The sequence below is a fragment of the Gymnoscopelus braueri genome (assembly GCF_963280865.1).
Source record: "Gymnoscopelus braueri genome assembly, chromosome: 8".
Lineage (NCBI taxonomy): Eukaryota > Metazoa > Chordata > Actinopteri > Myctophiformes > Myctophidae > Gymnoscopelus > Gymnoscopelus braueri.
Window position 1 is genome coordinate 13,550,850 of NC_137609.1, and position 19,739 is coordinate 13,570,588.

The 19,739-nt window shown below is 38.3% G+C and overlaps 1 protein-coding gene across 1 annotated transcript; it reads right to left on the reverse strand.

Moving 5' to 3' along the window:
* Positions 1–5,685: 5,685 nt before the first annotated feature.
* LOC308090175 (apoptosis-associated speck-like protein containing a CARD) lies at positions 5,686–7,510 on the reverse strand. The gene is made up of 3 exons (XM_080435231.1): positions 7,389–7,510; positions 6,744–6,770; positions 5,686–5,972 (listed from the first exon to the last, which is right to left on the reverse strand). The coding sequence occupies exons 1-3, from the start codon at positions 7,453–7,455 to the stop codon at positions 5,713–5,715; spliced, it is 354 nt and encodes a 117-aa protein (XP_080291357.1). The 5' UTR covers positions 7,456–7,510; the 3' UTR covers positions 5,686–5,712.
* Between the last annotated feature and the right edge of the window lie 12,229 nt (positions 7,511–19,739).

Consider the following 19,739-nt stretch of genomic DNA (forward strand, 5'->3'; position numbering starts at 1 on the left):
TTTAAAGTACAAGTAACAGTAAAAGTACAAGTACATTTCTTAATTTTTATATCAATGAATTGCTGTAATGTTTTCACAATGAATTTATAGGACCTTGTAACTCTTGTTTCAGAGAAGTATTGTAACTCTCTGAAACCACCTGCACTGCATGCACTGATGTACTTGTTTTTAGAACCACTACATTATACAAAGCCTGCAGAAACACCTACAGTGGTTACCTGCTGACCTATACGCCCCAGTCTCTGAAAGGTACCTACCAGGACTCAGCTCACCCTAGGTTGTGAAAGGTTGGGGGTGTGGCTATGGCTTGGAGGTGTGTTTTGGGCTGCAATACAGTAGGTGGACAGTAGGTGGCATAAGAGAGCTAAAATGTTTGCAGAGGAAAGAAATTACTCTAGATTACATTACATTAAGGTATATGTCTATTTATGAATTGATTAATTTAAGTAAATACATTGATACATTAATGTAATTCACAATCCTTAAATCTTATAATTTAAATGCCTGCTCATCTGCCATCTCTGTCCCAAAAATAATCTGTGGGCTAATAATAATAATAATAATAATAATAATAATAATAATAATACAAAATCTAGATTATTTAATTGTTCAATTATTTTATTTTTTTAAGTAACTAAAAAGTAATATGTAATATTAATCTATTGCAGAATGTCCCGTTTTTTACCACAATATAAAAATACTCTGTTACAAGTAAAAGGCCTGTGTTAAAAATATTACTGAGTAAAACTAGGCTACAAAGCCAATACAAAGTATTGGCATCAAACTATGTGCTTAGTTCGTTTTCAAATAATTGTAGTGGAGTAAAATAACTTACTTTACACCACATCTAGTTAGTATTATTAAAGATAGATTGTAACATCTACAAAGTACATCTCGTGCGCGCTGACAGACAGACAGACAAACAGACAGACAGACAAACGTTGTATATATACTAGGCCTATTGTTATTATTCATCCCGAATCAACTGCTGTGTTGTAATTACTTCTGTCCTCTGTGACTCAGACAGTCAAGTTAGTATGGTGGTTACAGCTGATGCCCTGTCATTTTACGGCCCGGGTTTGAATCCCAGGCAATGAGCTTGAAAGTCAGCTTTTTGTTTTTGAAAGCTAGAAACTCGAACTTTGATCAGTGATTTTATTATTAAACATGTACTACATAGCCTACTGTTGTTTGATTATTCATTATTTAGTCACATGGGAAGCCTAAAAATACACATGAGGACTCATACAGGGGGAAAAACATTTACTTGTTCCGTTTGTACCAAAGGTTTTGGTGAAACAAGTAATCTAAAAAGACACATGAGGACTCATACAGGGGAAAATACAGTTACTTGTTCTAGACTAAAATGTTAGATAATAGCGTTGCATCGCGACTCGTTGTGAGCTTGTAGATTGTTTTTTTTCTTTTGCCTATTTAATAGCCGTGCTGAAATTGCATCTGAACAAATAGCCTGGCTTGATAGAACTCCCCCTCCCCCGCTCAAAGAAAGAGACACACGCCACACGGTGTAAGTGCACACACAGAAAGCACAGAAAGCTGGAAATTACTCAAGTAGGCCTACAGTACTTGAGTAAATTTACTTAGTTACTTTACACGGAGAAACCCCAAGCGTCCCTAACTTCTTTAATCAGAAGCTTAGCTTGAAGGTGCAATGAAATTTTTTTTTTGAGGGTGCAGTTAAAACTAAGAATAAAATAAGTGGTCATATAAAATGTGCATTTGGCAATGCCATTGAATTGTTGATTGTTTACTTATTATATTTATATCCATAATAATTAATTAATTTATCCCTGTTCAGTAGCATTCGAGTTGACACGGTGAAACACTATACCACTTTACACACACAATCACATCTACTACGCACAAAAGATGCAAATGATCCCTACCCCCAAACTGTAACAATGACACATGACACTCCACGGTCTAAGCCAGGTGTGAATAGACTACTGTAACCTGAGAGAAAAGGAAGCTCTCATGTAGGCTAGAAACTAGTTTCCCTGCCCCCAAAAGCGGATCGGCTATTTTCCCATTTCACAAGTTTTCACAAGGTTAAAAAAAAATAGCAGATCTGGGCTAGCGAGTGCTTGTGTTTACAGTACGTTGTAAGACCGCGTGGCTCATTTGCGTACTCGGAGAGAGAGAGAGAGAGAGAGAGAGAGAGAGGAGCTGTGTGATCAACAAACACAACATATCTTCAAGCTGCAATGCTCATGGGAGAGACACATTGTTAGCTTGTAGATCTTGTTATGACCTGATGAGATCCTCCACCCCACCCCCCTTCCCCACCTCGCCCTCCTGCAGACCCCCCAGACACACTAACAACACGAGAGTGGCTCGTTTCCGAGGTTCCCGAAAGCAGATCTTCTGTTTTGATATGGGGGGGGGGGGGATTCGACCAACCCCATGGCGACGCATTGTGAGCTTGTAGATCGGCTATTTTCAAATGAATGAGAAAATAAATATATATATTCAAAATGTACTTGAGTAATGGGACATTCTGAGAGAGAGAGAGAGAGAGAGAGAGAGAGAGAGAGAGAGAGAGAGAGAGAGAGAGAGAGAGAGATCACTACCAGGGGGGGTCCTTGGGAGTGTTCCAGGGGGTCCCCAGCAGCTTAACTTGGCAGCAGCCTCCTGTACTACTGGCTACTGTACATAAGTAAAGATTTTAGTTTTTTTTTTTTGTATTTCCAATTTCCAATAGCTGTGCTTCGCTGTGCTTTTCAAATGTATAAAATATATAAAACATCTTTTGAAAGTAGCAGATCTACAAGCTCACAATGCCTCCCCAAATGTAGCCTACTTTCTGTGCTGGACCCCCGGCAGTAACTCTGAGGACCCTCGGGTCTCGGACCTCCTGTCGAAGACCCCTGATTTAAGTCTCTCTCTCTCTCTCTCTCTCTCTCTCTCTCTCTCTCTCTCTCTCTCTCTCTCTCTCTCTCTCTCTCTCTCTCTCTCTCTCATATGCAGAATGTCAAGTTTCAGAAAATATATAAATAAATATTTATTATTATTATTATACGTTTGTACTTTGTGCTTTTTGCGGGGCTTTGGAATAGCGGCGCTGGCGTTGCATATAAGACAAACACACTTGGAATGGGGGGGAAAAAGTCTTCCTCCCATTCTGTATGGAAGTGGTAGGTTTTCGGGTTATTTTTTGTCATGCACATTTTTTATAACTTTGTAATACTACTGACGTTTGTGCGCAATGCAACACTTGAAAACAAAGCATTGTATTGGGGGGTTTGCCTGCTAAAGCCGTGAATGGAGCTGACCGGCCCTTCTTGATGTTAACCTAAAAAATCTCCCTTTTAAGAACATTTTATCAACGACACCCAATCAGTCTGGGCTACACAAATCCCCAGTCTTATCTATAGGCAATACTACAGTAGCCTGTGCTGAAAATAGCCCATCTGCAAACATTATTGGGGGAAGGGAAGGGCTTTCTTTGAGGGGGGGGGGGTTCTATCAATGTATTTGTTCAGATGCAAATTCAGCCCGGCCGATTTTGAGATTTTAAGTAGGCCTACATTTTCATGTGCATGCAACAGCATGGTTTATACAGGTAGCCTACATGGGTTAGAGGGATGGGCAGAAACCGTGTATTTCCACATTCAACTGTTTATGGGTTTTTCTTTCAATGATCCAGGCGGTCTGAGGTGTGAATATAGGTCCGCCTGCTTGTGGTGGCTTGTGTGTCACAGATGCGCTGCGCAGTGTTTGACAACATTAGTTGCTTGTTACTTTGTAGATTTTGATTATTATTACAAAACATACATTAACCACTTCAGCCTTATAGCTATTTAAAAATAGCAGAACTAAGCTCACAAGCTTGTAGATCTGCTATTTTCATGTGAAACGGGACATTCTGCATAACGAGTACTTTTACTTTTTAATTTAAGTACGTTTTGATACCAATACTTTTGAGAGAAAGAGAGAGAGAGATAATAGCAATCTACAAGCTCACAACGTGTGAGCTTGTAGATTGGATATTTTCAAATAGCTGATAACAACACGTCTCTCTCTCTCTCTCTCTCTCTCTCTCTCTCTCTCTCTGCGTTCTCTCTCTCTCGTTGTTGTGCCGTGCGCGCAGCTAGGTTTCAATTGTGTATATACTTCGTTTGGCGGGCGGTATTGCGCACCAAAAATAGGTCGCACGACTGACACAAATGAGATCCATAATCCATAAGTGCGTAGCGCCTCCCCAAACAAGACTTCATTCAGATTTCTCCGTAATTCACACAAGTATGTTTATAAATACCAAGTTGTGACAGTTAAGTTATATCTTCACCAGGCACCAGCAGATCAAAGAATACAATTCGAAACTCAAGAGACAGATTTTGGCTGAATTAACTCGCGGTGTAAAGTAACTAAGTACATTTACTCAAGTACTGTCGTCCTACTTAAGAACAATTTTGAGGTAATTTTACTTTACTGGAGTATTTCCAATTTTCAATACTTTTACTTCTACTCCACTACATCTCAGAGGCAAATATTGTACTATGCCGTGCTTGTAGATCGGCTATTTTTATATTTTTACTTATGTACAGTACTTCAGTAAATGTAATTTGTTACTCTACACCACTGTAAAATGTTTGAAAATACACTGTTTAAATCACTAATTACGGTTCGAGTTACGATCATGCTCCTTGACACACACACACACACACACACACACACACACACACACACACACACACACAGACGGATGCAATGCGCAGTGTTTGAAAACTAGTTAGGCTACTAGTTACTTTGCAGATTTTTATTATTATTACAAAACATACATTAACCACTTCAGCCTTTGCAGAACTAAGCTACATGTTGTAAGCTTGTAGATCTGCTATTTTCAATTTTAACATAACATGTGAAACTGGACTTTCTTTATAATGAGTACTTTAACTTTTTTTAATTTTGATACCAAGCGCCACATTTTTTGGAAGTGTGTTCTAATATTAGTCTATTAAAGCTAGATAACATCATTATCCATTCTCTTCATTATAGGAAATGTAAAAATGTTATAATTGAAAACAAGATATATTGAAAGTTGAAACCCTAACCTGATTGACTGATTGATGTACTTTATTTAGTAAGACATGAGAACAACAGTAAATGGAAGTACAAATTCACAATACAAGGTCTACTAAACTGGATAACTCATAAAGCACTAAGCTTGTTTAAAATGAGATCTCCACGCACACAAATCATGATGACATATAAGAGACAGACATATATACACACTACTATACAGAACGTCATACAAAATCAGCTTACAGGTTACTGGTATGAAAAATAATTGCAGCCTCCTGAGGGTGTTTCTTTAGGGCAGTGAGTATGGCAAAGTGAGTATGGTTTTACACTCCTTCACTCCTTTTGGTAGGGCATTCCACAGTTTTGTTGAATTGCATGAGAACGAGTTCATTCAAAGAAGTTCAAATCTGGGTTGAACATGATCGGTGGAGCTGCCTCTGGTGACCGTGGAGCTGCCTCTGCCCTAACCCAAAATAATATTTTAAAAAGTGTTTACATTGATATGAATGGATAACAAGTCAGCTATGAGGTGGGAGAAAAAAAGTAAATATATATATGTTTTGTATTTTGGACTTGAGTTAAATCACAGGTCAAATTTGACCCGCTAACACCAAAAGTGTATGCAGGTTTCTAACAATAGGCAGTAATCGTCACTGGAAGTGACAATTACTGTGACTTCAGATCCTCGAGAAGAAATGCCTCATTTCTTTCAAGACCTTTGTAGAAAACGCGTTTGGCTTTGACCCCGCGTTTATCCAGGAGTATGAAGAGTTCCCTCATCTTCTTGACACTGGATCCCGCATCCCTCACTTCACCGTAGTCCTCAGACTGCATGACTCCCTCATCAACCAGTAGATCCAGGATGGCATCAATCATGGACACTCGCTGAATCAGGGCACCTCGGTTTTTAGTGACAAAGTCAACCTCTGAGGACAAAACATATTTAAACATGTTTGAATTTTCTTTGCATTCCAAAGTTACTGGAATAATAACAACTGCTTGTATAGGCTGTATAGCTCAGCTTTTTGGAATTTGATAAAAGTTTTAATTTGTTAGCCTAGTTGTTGGTTCCTGAAATGTTATAATCATTGAGATAGACAACAAGACTTCCAATGTAATAATATATGGAAAGTAATCTTAATTAAAAAGTAATTTAGTAATTTTAATCTTTTTCAGTATGCTTTAGGTCAGGACATGTTCTGACCATGTTTTCAATAGAAACTAACCATGTCACAGTCGGTATGTGAAGCGCTTAACAAGTGCATAATTAACTGATATTAAAGGTAGGGTAAGTGTCAAAAAAACAAACAAAAAACAGCACTATATTTTGATAGTAATCATTGCTAGAGTGTTTGTTCAGTAACAGTGATCTCCCTGTCTCTCCAACTCTTAAAACTAATAAACAGATATTCAAACAAACACCCACCTGAAAACATTTTCAGGTGGATGACATTTCAGCCATTTCAGCCAATCAGGAGAGAGTACCCATTTATCAGGTTCAATTTTATATTGCTTCAGTTCCAATGTTGTCTGCTCATTTATTTTTGTCATCACTTCACAATTGTTTAATCTGTATCCTGTCTGAGTTTTCTATCCTGATAAGATTGGTATCCCGGCTGTAAGTTATACTGATAATAAAAGTAATAGAGATAGTTGAAAGCACATGCGCCAAGACAGAACGCACAAACAACACTCACCTGGGCCAGATGTAGTCGCTCCTTGTGCTGCAAGAAATAAAATAACATTTTAAATTATAGGCTAATGTGGCATATAAGCTGCAATATTTCAATAAATACAACATCATTTCAACTAATCTGTATAAAGGTATGTTAATACAACTAGTACTGCATCTGCAGTGGTTGAAGGTGGTCTCCCTATCCATTGAACATTTTTGATCCTTGTGTCAGATAGGACTAGTAATGATTGTTATTGACAGAGCAAATTATTGTTATTATTATTATTATTTAATTTTTATATTTGTATACTTTTGTGTGTGTGTGTGTGTGTGTGTGTGTGTGTGTGTGTGTGTGTGTGTGTGTGCACGCACGTGTGTGTGTGCGTGCGTGCGTGCGTGCGTGTGTGTGTGTGTGTGTGTGTGTGTGCACGCGTGCGTGCGTGCGTGCGTGCGTGCGTGCGTGCGTGCGTGCGTGCGTGCGTGCGTGCGTGCGTGCGTGCGTGCGTGCGTGCGTGCGTGTGTGTGTGTTCAGTACTCCTCCAGTTAGACTGACTAATGGGGCACTGGAAAATGACCTCAGCCCCTCCCCCCAAAATATCATAAACCAAGTCTTCAGGAGAGTTTTAATATAGCATTAATTCAATACACATTGTCTCTCTTCACCTACCTTTGAGTATTTTGGTAAACCTCTCCGATAGATCACACCTGTTAATCTTCTTCAGAAGATTCAGCATGATCTGGGGTGCGTGATTGGGGTAGGTACGACAGAGCAGATCGGCGGTTTTCCTCTTGTCAGCGTCCTCCAGCTTTGCAAGTGAGATCACCTTTTGGTTTTCAAGGTTATCCGGCTGTTGCAGGTACCATCGAAAGTTTTCGAAATCCTCTTTAGTCAGTTCTTCCAGTGTTTCTTTGATAGATGTCTGCATGGTTGATTCCTGTTAGAAACATAGGATGTCAATCTCAGCTTCATTCTCTTAATGTTTTAGGAAGAGACTGAACAAAAACTTTAGTTGGTGTTCTGTACATCAGGGAATACATATTTATTGTAACATACATTTCTATTTTTTTCTTTTGGATTCATTAAATTGATTAGATACTTTACTCAAAAGTTAAAAAAAAACTAAACTATAAGGTCAGCATTATGCAGTCTACCATGCATATACCCTGCTGTAGTTTTTAACATGAACTGGAAAAAAAACTACAAAAACTACTGCCTGGGGTTATATCCCACTTTAAAGTTGTTTTAATGATCGAAATATTTGCCTGAAATATTTATTGAAGCGTATTCATTGACAATTTGTTTAAGAAGAACCTATGTAATTGTAGATTAACTCATGGGCCTTGGTTTGCATTCTTTGAGATAATGGATACAAGTTACTTTCATGGTGCTTGGTTTATCCCACCTGGTTAAAAGGCAGGCATACTACAGGTATGGGGAGTTCAGTTAGACTTGGAGCAACAAGCTGTAAGCACTCAGGGGAGAGTTGCAGGGCCCTTAAGGGTGTCGCCCGTTTAAGTTTCTCAAGTTCCTAGATTGTCCAATTTTTGGGAGCCTTGGCCAATCGGTCACTTTTACAATAATCATTGCTATAGAGTGTTTGTTCAGTAACAGTGTTAAATATCTCTCTATTGTGATGTAATCATTAGTATAGAGTGTTTGTTCAGTTAGTGAGAGTGTTAAATAGCTCTATATTGTGATAGTAATCATCGTTATACAGTATCGGGGGTACACAGAAAATAAATTGAATGAATAACATGAATAAATGAGCAGAACATTTTTTAACTCTCTCTCTGATTGTAAAACTGGCAACCCACCTGACAATGTATTTTCAGTTTATGTATAGTATTATCATAAATTGACAAAGACTCAAACTAAGGACATTTTCTCTGTGATTTTAGTTAGTTTTGAAAGCACAAATACAGTTTCAGTTACAGTAGTTATTGTGTTTGTTTTTTTGAAGCCTGGTCTTGCTTTTTATTTCAGTTAACTAAAATGTTCTATTTTTTCAATCTTAGTTTTAGTTGTTTCATTAGTAGTAGTTAACTATAATAACCTTGCTGCTGATCCATATTTCCCAATAAATAATTACCCATCACTCAACTCCCTCAGGTCTTACCTGTGTTTCAGCGGGTGCAGTCTGAATGCTCTGTGCAGGTATGGTCCAGTTTGGTCACGTATGGTCCAGTAGTTGACAAGTGGGAACTGCTGTCTTATATGCTGTAGCTCTGACAGGCCCTGTCAAAAAGAAAAAGACAACATATTCTCAGTTGAGATTGTGATTGGCTCAGAACAATGGGGAGGTGTGGCAAAAGCATTCGGATATTCATGAAGTAGAGATAACATGTTTTTTAAAAAGAAACTTGAGGCAAGGAGCGAGTATTGGGGAGGTGGTCTTCTTGAGGCAAGGCATCAAAGCAAACTTGCAGTACCAAAGTAAATGTACTCAAATTCTTCAAATTGTGTCAAACTCTTTTTTTCAAAAATAGTTGACCTACAAGCTCACTTGTAGATCTAGAGCAATACTTGTTCAATACTTGTACTGTTGTACTGTTCAATACTTTCACTTCTACCCCACTACATCTCAGAGGGAAAAAAATGCTTTTACTCCACTACAATTATTTGAAAACTTTAGTATAGTTACTACTTTGTAGATTTTGATTATAGATCTGTTTTTTGAAAATAGCAGATCTACAAGCTCACAATGTGTCGCGATGCGACGCATTATGAGCTTGTAGATCGGCTATTGTTTATACATTTTGAACTTGTGAAATGGGACACAATGAGTACTTTAACTTTTTCTACTTTAAGTATATTTTCATGCCGTACTTGAGTAAGAGTACAGATACTCTTGGTCAAATTTACTCCACTACAAGTAAAAGTAGCTCAGTCAAAATGTTACTCAAGTAAGAGTAAAAAAAGTAATTGCTTTTAAATATACTTCAGTATTCAAAAGTACATGCTTTGAAAAATATTTCAAGTACAAGTAACAGTAAAAGTATAAGTACATTTCTTAATTTTTATATCAATGAATTGCTGTAATGTTTTCACAATGAATTTATAGGACCTTGTAACTCTTGTTTCAGAGAAGTATTGTAACTCTCTGAAACCACCTGCACTGCATGCACTGATGTACTTGTTTGTAGAACCACTACATTATACAAAGCCTGCAGAAACACCTATAAAAACATAGAAATTACTGAGGAACCAGAACTAAATACTTTTACTCCTATACACCCATACAAGATGTAACAAAGAGGCGAGCGGAGGGGGAAGTCAGAAACACGGCTAGTGTGAGAGCAGAAGTGTGGCCAATTGCATTTTAGGGAAGAAAAAAAAACAGCAAAGCTAAAGACCAAACCGCACCAACTAGTCGCAACTCGTTGCAACAAAACCACTTTAAGGTCAACCGCACCAATGTAAGTCCTTGCATCTGCCATTGGAGATAATGGTTGCAACTTGCAAGTAGTTGCAAGTAGCTGCATGTTGCAAAGAGTTGCATGGCGAATCATTGGTGTGGCTTTGGAGTGGGCTTAAAAGTACTCAGTACTTTACAGCCTTCCTAGAAATGTGCTCGAGTAAAAGTAAACTATTTGTCCTGGAAATGTACTCAAGTAAGAGTAATAAGTATCAAACAAATCTAATAAGTTAAGTACAGATACTCAGAATCTGTACTCAAGTACAGTACTCAAGTACATTTACTCCGTTACTGTCCACCACTGCATGTGAGTACTTCTTCCATCACTGGGTATTGACCCAATTTTGGGGGAAACACTGTTGTAAGGGTGCTATAATATGAATGCACCATTTGCCATTTTTCTGAAGAAAGAAAGGTCGTCGGTCAAACTGGACCAACTGGTCAGATGTTGCCTTTACTCGCTCAAACACTGTAGACAACCCAAACCTGATGTATTTCACATTCTCTATCTAACAGGTTAGGGCCTGTGTGTGTGTGTGTGTGTGTGTGTGTGTGTGTGTGTGTGTGTGTGTGTGTGTGTGTGTGTGTGTGTGTGTGTGTGTGTGTGTGTGTGTGTGTGTGTGTGTGTGTGTGTGTGTGAGTGTGTATGTCCAGTACTCCTCCAGTTAGACTGGACCAACTGGTCAGATGTTGCCTTTACTCGCTCAAACACTGTAGACAACCCAAACCTGATGTATTTCACATTCTCTATCTAACAGGTTAGGGCCTGTGTGTGTGTGTGTGTGTGTGTGTGTGTGTGTGTGTGTATGTGTATGTGTATGTGTGTGTGTGTGTGTGTGTGTGTGTGTGTGTGTGTGTGTGTGTGTGTGTGTGTGTGTGTGTGTGTGTGTGCGTGTGTGCGTGTGTGCGTGTGTGCGCACACGTGTGTGTGTGTGTGTGTGTGCGTGCGTGTGTGTGTCAGTGTGTGTGTGTGTCCAGTACTCCTCCAGTTAGACTGACTAATGGGGCAGGCACTGGAAAATGACCTCAGCCCCTCCCCCCAAAATATCATAAACTAAGAAATGGTGAGAAACAAGTAATGACATTTCTAGTTCACTAGAGCATTTTGAAATGCCCATTTTCCGTCCAAATTCACTATAACATAGTAAACATACAGTAATAATTAATTCATTCATTAATATACTTGCTGTGTTTGGAATCCCATTACAATCTTCAGGAGAGTTTTACTATAGCATTAATTCAATACACATTGTCTCTCTTCACCTACCTTTGAGTATTTTGGTAAACCTCTCCGATAGATCACACCAGTTAATCTTCTTCAGAAGATTCAGCATGATCTGAGGTGCGTGATTGGGGTAGGTACGACAGACCAGATCGGCGGTTTTCCTCCTGTCAGCGTCCTCCAGGGCTGCAAGTGCGATCACCTTTTGGTTTTCAAGGTTATCCGGCTGTTGCAGGTACCATCGAAAGTTTTGGAAATCCTCTCTAGCCAGTTCTTCCAGTGTTTCTTTGATAGATGTCTGCATGGTTTATTCCTGTTATAAACATAGGATGTTAAGTTGTTAACATCTCTCAGCTTCATTCTCTTAATGTTTTGGGAAGAGACTGAACAAAAACTTTTGTTGGTGTTCTGTACATCAGGGAATACATATTTATTGTAGCCTACATTTCTATTTTTTCTTTTGGATTCATTAAATTGATTAGATACTTTACTCAAAAGTATTGTCGATGTTGCTTACATCACTGTGTACTATAAGGTCAGCATTATGCAGTCTACCATGCATATACCCTGCTGTAGTTTTTAACATGAACTGGGGAAAAAAACTACACAATCTGCCTGTTGTGCGTGGCTGACAGTTTTTTGCCGACAGTATGGTATGGCATGTACCAGCTGGCGTATAGAGCACATAAACGCAGGGTGTGCACGACATGCGGAAAGATGCGCAAGACCATCAATCCACGCGATTCTCAATGAAAAAGCATCGGCAGATTCCGCCCCATAGGTAAAATAAAAGTGTGGTCTGACCGTGCCCTAATAGAGTCAAGATGTGCTTAGCCTCGATCTCCAGGCTTTTATTGCTTAGTTTTGCTAAAAAATAAAAGCCTGGCCCAACTATAGCCTGTACTGGGTATGAGGAAGTGTTTCATTTCCCAACCAACCAGAGTGCAGTGGGCGTCGCTCGTAATGTTGTGTTAACGGGGCGGGAGTTGACGGACAGATCGGTGAACCAATGGGATCAGGCGCCGTCTCTCGCCGGCTCTATACACACGCCCCTTTATACACGAAATCAGGAGGGTTGCAGCAGGCTAAGATGTGCTTGAATCTTAATAATAACCACTTTATTCAAAATTGTATGGGATTTATTTTATCTTATTTGTCTCAGATTGTTTCCTTCAAAAGTTATGCTCTTTTCTAATTCTTCCATTTTCAGGTTTGGGTTCAATTCAAGGTTACAATTAACCCCGTCATTTCAGCCTGTTACCTGGCAGAATCTTGAAATACACACTTGTAGCAACTCATAATTTAATAACGGCTCATAGCCAACCTTTCTTCAAAACAGTACATTGTACATTGTTTACAGTTTGAGGAAATAAAACAAGCATTGACAGCCTTGTATGGAGGGGAACATCTGCACTGCATTGCTTGTCACTTTCAGTGATTCTTTTTGGAATTATAATACAATAATACATTATACTATTATACTATTTTATACTTTAGCTAGTTTAAAATTAGCAGATCTACAAGCTGTGCGCCTCTCTGACTGAGAGGCGCAATAATCATTGCCCCTGGTTGGAAAATTACCACCTTAAATCTCTTCCATGCTTTGTCAGAAACATAGTCACATTCTAACTCGCTCTAGTAGTCCTTCTGGTTCCTTTTGTTAATTTGGAACAGGGAAAGACTGCTTTCAACTTTGGTGCATCTGATTCTTGGAATCTCTTGCACAAGAGCTTAAACTGAATAATACCCTAGCATTTATTGGCCATTTTAGGAATGTATATAATAACCATGAATTACCTGTATGTAACTGTTTTAACTGATTGCTGTTAACATGCAACTGTTTTAACTGTTTGTGTCAACTTTATTGTTTTTTCTTGTTGTTCTTTGTTCGTTATTTATCTCTGCATCATTGTAAATGAGGGTCTCCCTCAATGATCTCTCCGAGAATCTTAAATAAAGGTCAAATGAAATGAAAAGTGTGTGTGTGTGTGTGTGTGTGTGTGTGTGTGTGTGTGTGTGTGTGTGTGTGTGTGTGTGTGTGTGTGTGTGTGTGTGTGTGTGTGTGTGTGTGTGTGTGTGTGTGTGTGTGTGTGTTCCTCGGGGGATTAAACGAAACGCGTCTTTCAGATTTTTCACATACATTTCCACTAGGCAGAGGAAGAAAGCCACTTGAACATTTTCAAATCAGCCTCATGGTGGCGCTATAACAGGACGATTCGTGTTTTTACCTATAACTGCACCGATACGGCTTACTCTCAATATGGATGGAGAGAAGTTTTGGAATTTAAAAAAATATCTGGAGCAATTAGTTACAGATTTTGTGCTCAACAAAATCAGTTTTTTATACAAAAGTCAACGTCCAATCTTTTTGGTGACCTTTTGTATTTGCCAAGGTCCTAAAAAAGTCGAGACCTATCCCATTCGATTCAGCGTCCTTTTCTGAGTCTGAAAAGGTGTTTTTTAATTAAAAAAGAAAATATTTAAAAAAAAAATGTGAGAAAAGGTAAACCTTGAACTATTTCAAAAATCTATAACTTCTTATTAAACAATTCTAGACTATGTAACCTACCATTCGACTCAAATTCATCTAAATAAGAGGGTGGAAGGGTCAAAATAAAATAAAAATAATAATAACAAGTTTATGAAACTTTAACGCTTGTTTAAACCACTTTCTAAGGGTCATACAAAATCGAGACCTAGCCCATTCGATTCAACGTCCTCTTTTGAGTCTGACAACGTGTTTCTTAATTTAAAACAAAATATTTTTGAAAAATGTGAAAAAAGTTTCAAAGTTAAGCTTTTTTCAAATTTTTCAAAAAAATATATATTTTTACATTTAGAAACACTTTTTCAGATTATTTCAAAAATCTATAACTTCTTATTGAAAAATTGTAGACTATTGATGTAACCCACCTCATGAGGTGGGTTATAACTCAGCGTCATCCAATTAGTGGGGGGAGGGTGTTAAAAAAAAATTAAAACATGATTTTAAGTCCCTAGCTCAGTGAATGTTAGGGACCGAAACATTCATTCAAGCTCATTGTGAGCTTGTAGATCTGCTATTTTTAAATGGATTAAATGTATATAGGGCTGAAGTGGTTAATGTATGTTCTATAATAATAATCCAAATCTACAAAGTAACTTGTAGTTTTAACTAAAGTTTTCAAATAATTGTAGTGGAGTAAAAGTATAATATTTGCCTCTGGAGTAGAAGTAAAAGTACTGAAAATTGGAAATACTCTAATAAAGTTTAAAAAAATACCTCAAAATTGTAGGCTACTATTGGTCTTACAATTTTGGTAAGACTGCATGGCTAATTTGCATACGCGTAATATATTCATGCGTATGCAAATGAGCCATGCGGTGTTACTAGAATATAAACAAACTGCAAGCTAGCCATGGATCACATGAGGGTCGTCTGTTACAACCATCATGGATGAACTTCAACCTGGTGTTTGCACGTTTTCCCTTTTTGCTCCATTCATCTACTAAAACGTTCATATTTCAAATATAAAGTGCTTACCCCATGGCCATGGATGTTAGAATTATGTTCGGGCCCTCAGAAGTACCCATATCTTCGGTATTGTTCAATAAAAACGCATTTTAATCCGATTGGTGGCCATTTTCTCATAGAGTTATAAGGTATCAGAGTGCGAAGTGGATGTATGTTTTGTAATAATAATCCAACTCTACAAAGTAACTAGTCAATCAAGTTTTCAAATAATTGTAGTGGAGTAAAAGTACAATATTTGCCTCTGAGATGAGTATAAGTAAAAGTAGCCTACTGAGAATTGGAAATACTCCAGTAAAGTAAAAAATACCTCAAAATTGTAAGTACAGTACTTGAGTAAATGTACTTAGTTACTTTACACCAACGCATATAGAACCACAAACAGCAATTATTTGATCTGTTTTGACAGTGAAACTATGTGTCAGATTCATCTTCACCATTAGCCTTAGATCAAGACTATTGTAGATGTATTTTATCGATTTTAATTTATTTTATTTATTATTTATGTTTATATCTATGAGAGTAGATATAACCCCCCCCAGTTTGCCCTGGAATGTCACCAGTAAAGCCCGTATTTCTCCAAACATGTACAAATGCAAAATATAAGGTGCTTACCCGCTTGCCCCAAATGTTATCTAGGTGTCCGGAGTATTTGTGCGATGTATAAATCCATATTTTTCAATTAAGAAGTGTTTTAATCCCGTCTGTGTCCGATTCTGTCGGAAGTTCCCAATGGGTGGTAGTGACAGGTCGCATTAGGTGAAAGCCGGAATTACACTCAATGTAAACAGAAAGTAAACGAGGGGGGGAAATGGCGTTTGGCCACAGACGGGATTAAAACACTTCTTTATTGAAAAACGTGGACCAATACATTGCACAAATACTTCAGGCACCTAGTTAACAGTTGGGGCAAGCGGGTGAAGCACCTTATATTTAGCATTTGTGAGAGAGCGCCGTTCGCAAACGCCAGTATCCGCCTCGTATTGAAGTTAATGGAGGGGGATATGGGTCTCCTATGCACGGAGTTTCTCGTCATCTATGCACGGAATTGCCGTTTGTCAATCCGTGCTATTTCACCGTGTTTGGGGGGCGATCGGGTTGGTTTTAACGCACCGACCACCGTTCACGCTCCATAGTTAATGATTAATATAGAAATAGTCATCAATCTAAACATCATAATATATTTACTGAAGATTGTGGAGATAAAATACACATTTCACGCTGGAAACATTATTAAAACACATTATAATGCCGACAATATCGTAAAATATTGCATATTCAACTGAGAATAAAAGTATTGGCAGCCATGTAGTTTAATTTCGCTTCTGATACATTGACAAGTCACGTGACGTGTCTGATCAAAGGAATAGATGGGATGATAACAACAACCTAATGAATGATTTAAAACGGTGGTAGGGCCATACTATGTAGAAAAGGCCATTATCAACCGAAAGAATCCATGATAACTACTGACTGAGCCACCCAGTCGGTAGAGCATGCCCCTACTAGGAGGAAACGATCCTCCTGATAACATGTGATAACTGCCATTGTATTGGATGATAACGTTCGAAGCGGGTGTCCCTGGAACAACATATTTTGAGATGGGGGTCCACGGCCAAATACATATCATTTTGGGGGTCCTTGACATGAAAAGGTTTGAGCACCACTGATATAGAAACATAGGTTTTTCAGAAAACAGTTCTTAATGGGTTAAATGATTAAATAGTTGTATTAAACAGTTTGACAAACACAGGATATGATGTTATTACTCAAAGTTGATGGATTCGATCTGCATGGCAGGGGCGTCCTCTTCCCTGAGCCAAGCTTGCACCTGACCGCATACCTGAATGGGACTAGGACGTTACAATCCTTGTTTATACCTTGAGAAACGTGGGTGGGGATAATGAAGTCATTACAGGGTTGGGTGGAAGGGGCTAAGGGTTTCATTGGGGTCGTCCGGTGGGCCGCCCTCCATCTTGGGTGTTTCATTGAATAGGCCCACGACACCTCCAGAGGGTTCAACAGGAACAACTGGAGTCCCAGGTGTTCCACTGCTTTAAAAGTCAGCAGTTTTTCACTTGTTTCCCACTGATGAAGACCACCATGCCTTGGACTTTCACCCCCCCCCCCCCCCCCCCCCACAGTACACCTTCATCAGACATCAACTATTAAATGATTACATATTTCTATTAAGGATATTAGGAGTAAAATAAAGTTTGGGTTTATGAAAAAGAAATGACTTTTTTACCTTCTATGGTATACAGGTCAAAGATGTCACTATTTTAATAATATTAAAACATATTAACACATTTTTAATATAAAAACAAAAACATTATTATTATTATTATTTTTGGAAGTGTGTTCTAATATTAGTCTATTATAGCAAGATAACATCATTATCCATTGTCTTCATTATAGGAATTGTAACATTTTTATAATTGAAAACGAGATATATTGAAAGTTGAAACCCTAACCTGATTGATTGATTGATGTACTTTATTTAGTAAGACATGAGAACAACAGTAAATGGAAGTACAAATTCACAATACAAGGTCTACTAAACTGGATAACTCATAAAGCACTAAGCTTGTTTAAAATGAGATCTCCACGCACACAAATCATGATGACATATAAGAGACAGACAGATATACACACTACTATACAGAACGTCATACAAAATCAGCTTACAGGTTACTGGTATGAAAAATAAAAAATACATACAAGAGAAAAAAAGGAAAAGTTCGGGGAGGGGGGGGGGATTGGCAGGGGGGAGGGGGAGGGTTAGGTTAAGACTTTGACAGGGGCAATTTTCGAATTGCAGCCTCCTGAAGGTGTTTCTTTAGGGAAGTTTTAAAAGTGAGTATGGTTTTACACTCCTTTGACACTAACTTGGTTGGCAGACAATAGGCAGTAAACGTCACTGGAAAAATTACTGTGACTTCAGATCGTCGAGAAGACATGGCTCATTTTTTTCAAGACCTTTGTAGAAAACGCGTTTGGCTTTGACCCCGCGTTTATCCAGGAGTATGAAGAGTTCCCTCATCTTGTTGACACTGGATCCCGCATCCCTCACTTCACCGTAGTCTTCAGACTGCATGACTCCCTCATCAACCAGTAGATCCAGGATGGCATCGATCATGGACACTCGCTGAATCAGGGCACTTCGGTTTTTAGTGACAAAGTCAACCTCTGAGGACAAAACATATTTAAACATGTTTGAATTTTCTTTGCATTCCAAAGTTACTGGAATATTAACAACTGTTTGTATAGGCTGTATAGCTCAGCTTTTTGGAATTTGATAAAAGTTTTAATTTGTTAGCCTAGTCGTTGGTTCCTGCAAATGTTATAATCATTGAAATAGACAACAAGACTTCCAATGTAATAATATATGGAAAGTAATCTTATCAATTGAAATTTTGGTCTGTTTCAGTATGCTTTAGGTCAGGACATGTTCTGACCATGTTTTCAATAGGAACTAACCATGTCACTGTCAGTATGTGAAGCGCTTAACAAGTGCATAATTAACTGATATTAAAAGGTAGGGTAAGTGACAAAAAAACAAACAAAGAACAGCACTATATTTTGATAGTAATCATTGCTAGAGTGTTTGTTCAGTAACAGTGATCTCCCTGTCTCTCCAACTCTTAAAACTAATAAACAGAAATTCAAACAAACACCCACCTGAAAACATTTTCTGGTGGATGACAACATTTCAGCCAATCAGGAGAGAGTACCCATTTATCAGGTTCAATTTTATACTGCTTCAGTTCCAATGTTGTCTGCTCATTTCTTTGTGTCATCACTTCCAATTTCACTTGTTTATATCTGTATCCTGTCTGAGTTTTCTATCCTGATAAGATTGGTATCCCGGCTGTAAGTTATACTGATAATAAAAGTAATAGAGATAGTTGAAAGCACATGCGCCAAGACAGAACGCACAAACAAACAACACTCACCTTGGCCAGATGTAGTCGCTCCTTGTGCTGCAAGAAATAAAATAACATTTTAAATTATAGGCTAATGTGGCATATAAGCTGCAATATTTCAATAAATACAACATCATTTCAACTAATCTGTATAAAGGTATGTTAATACAACTAGTACTGCATCTGCAGTGGTTGAAGGTGGTCTCCCTATCCATTGAACATTTTTGATCCTTGTGTCAGATAGGACTACTATGACAAGCAGCCCTGTCTGAAGCTCATGAGCCCAATTATTGTTATTATTATTATTATTATTATTGTTGTAGTTATTATTACTACTACTCTATTATTATTATTATTTAATTTTTTATATTTGTATACTTTTGTGTGTGTGTGTGTGTGTGTGTGTGTGTGTGTGTGTGTGTGTGTGTGTGTGTGTGTGTGTGTGTGTGTGTGTGTGTGTGTGTGTGTGTGTGTGTGTGTGTGTGTGTGTGTCCAGTACTCCTCCAGTTAGACTGACTAATGGGGCACTGGAAAATGACCTCAGCCCCTCCCCCCAAAATATCATAAACCAAGTCTTCAGGAGAGTTTTAATATAGCATTAATTCAATACACATTGTCTCTCTTCACCTACCTTTGAGTATTTTGGTAAAGCTCTCCGATAGATCACACCTGTCAATCAGCTTCAGAAGATTCAGCATGATCTGGGGTGCGTGATTGGGGTAGGTACGCCAGAGCAGATCGGCGGTTTTCCTCCTGTCAGCGTCCTCCAGCTTTGCAAGTGAGATCACCTTTTGGTTTTCAAGGTTAGCCGGCTGTTGCAGGTACCATCGAAAGTTTTCGAAATCCTCTTTAGCCAGTTCTTCCAGTGTTTCTTTGATAGATGTCTGCATGGTTGATTCCTGTTAGAAACATAGGATGTTAAGTTGTTAACATCTCAGCTTCA

Excerpts from the sequence above, each read along its gene's own strand:
- LOC308090175 (XM_080435231.1), bottom strand. The coding sequence starts at position 7,455 with ATGCTGAATCTTCTGAAGAAGATTAACAGGTGTGATCTATCGGAGAGG. Across the intron at positions 6,771-7,388 it reads GTTTACCAAAATACTCAAAG|CACAAGGAGCGACTACATCT; the intron begins GTAGGTGAAGAG and ends TATTTCTTGCAG. Across the intron at positions 5,973-6,743 it reads AGCGACTACATCTGGCCCAG|AGGTTGACTTTGTCACTAAA; the intron begins GTGAGTGTTGTT and ends TTTTGTCCTCAG.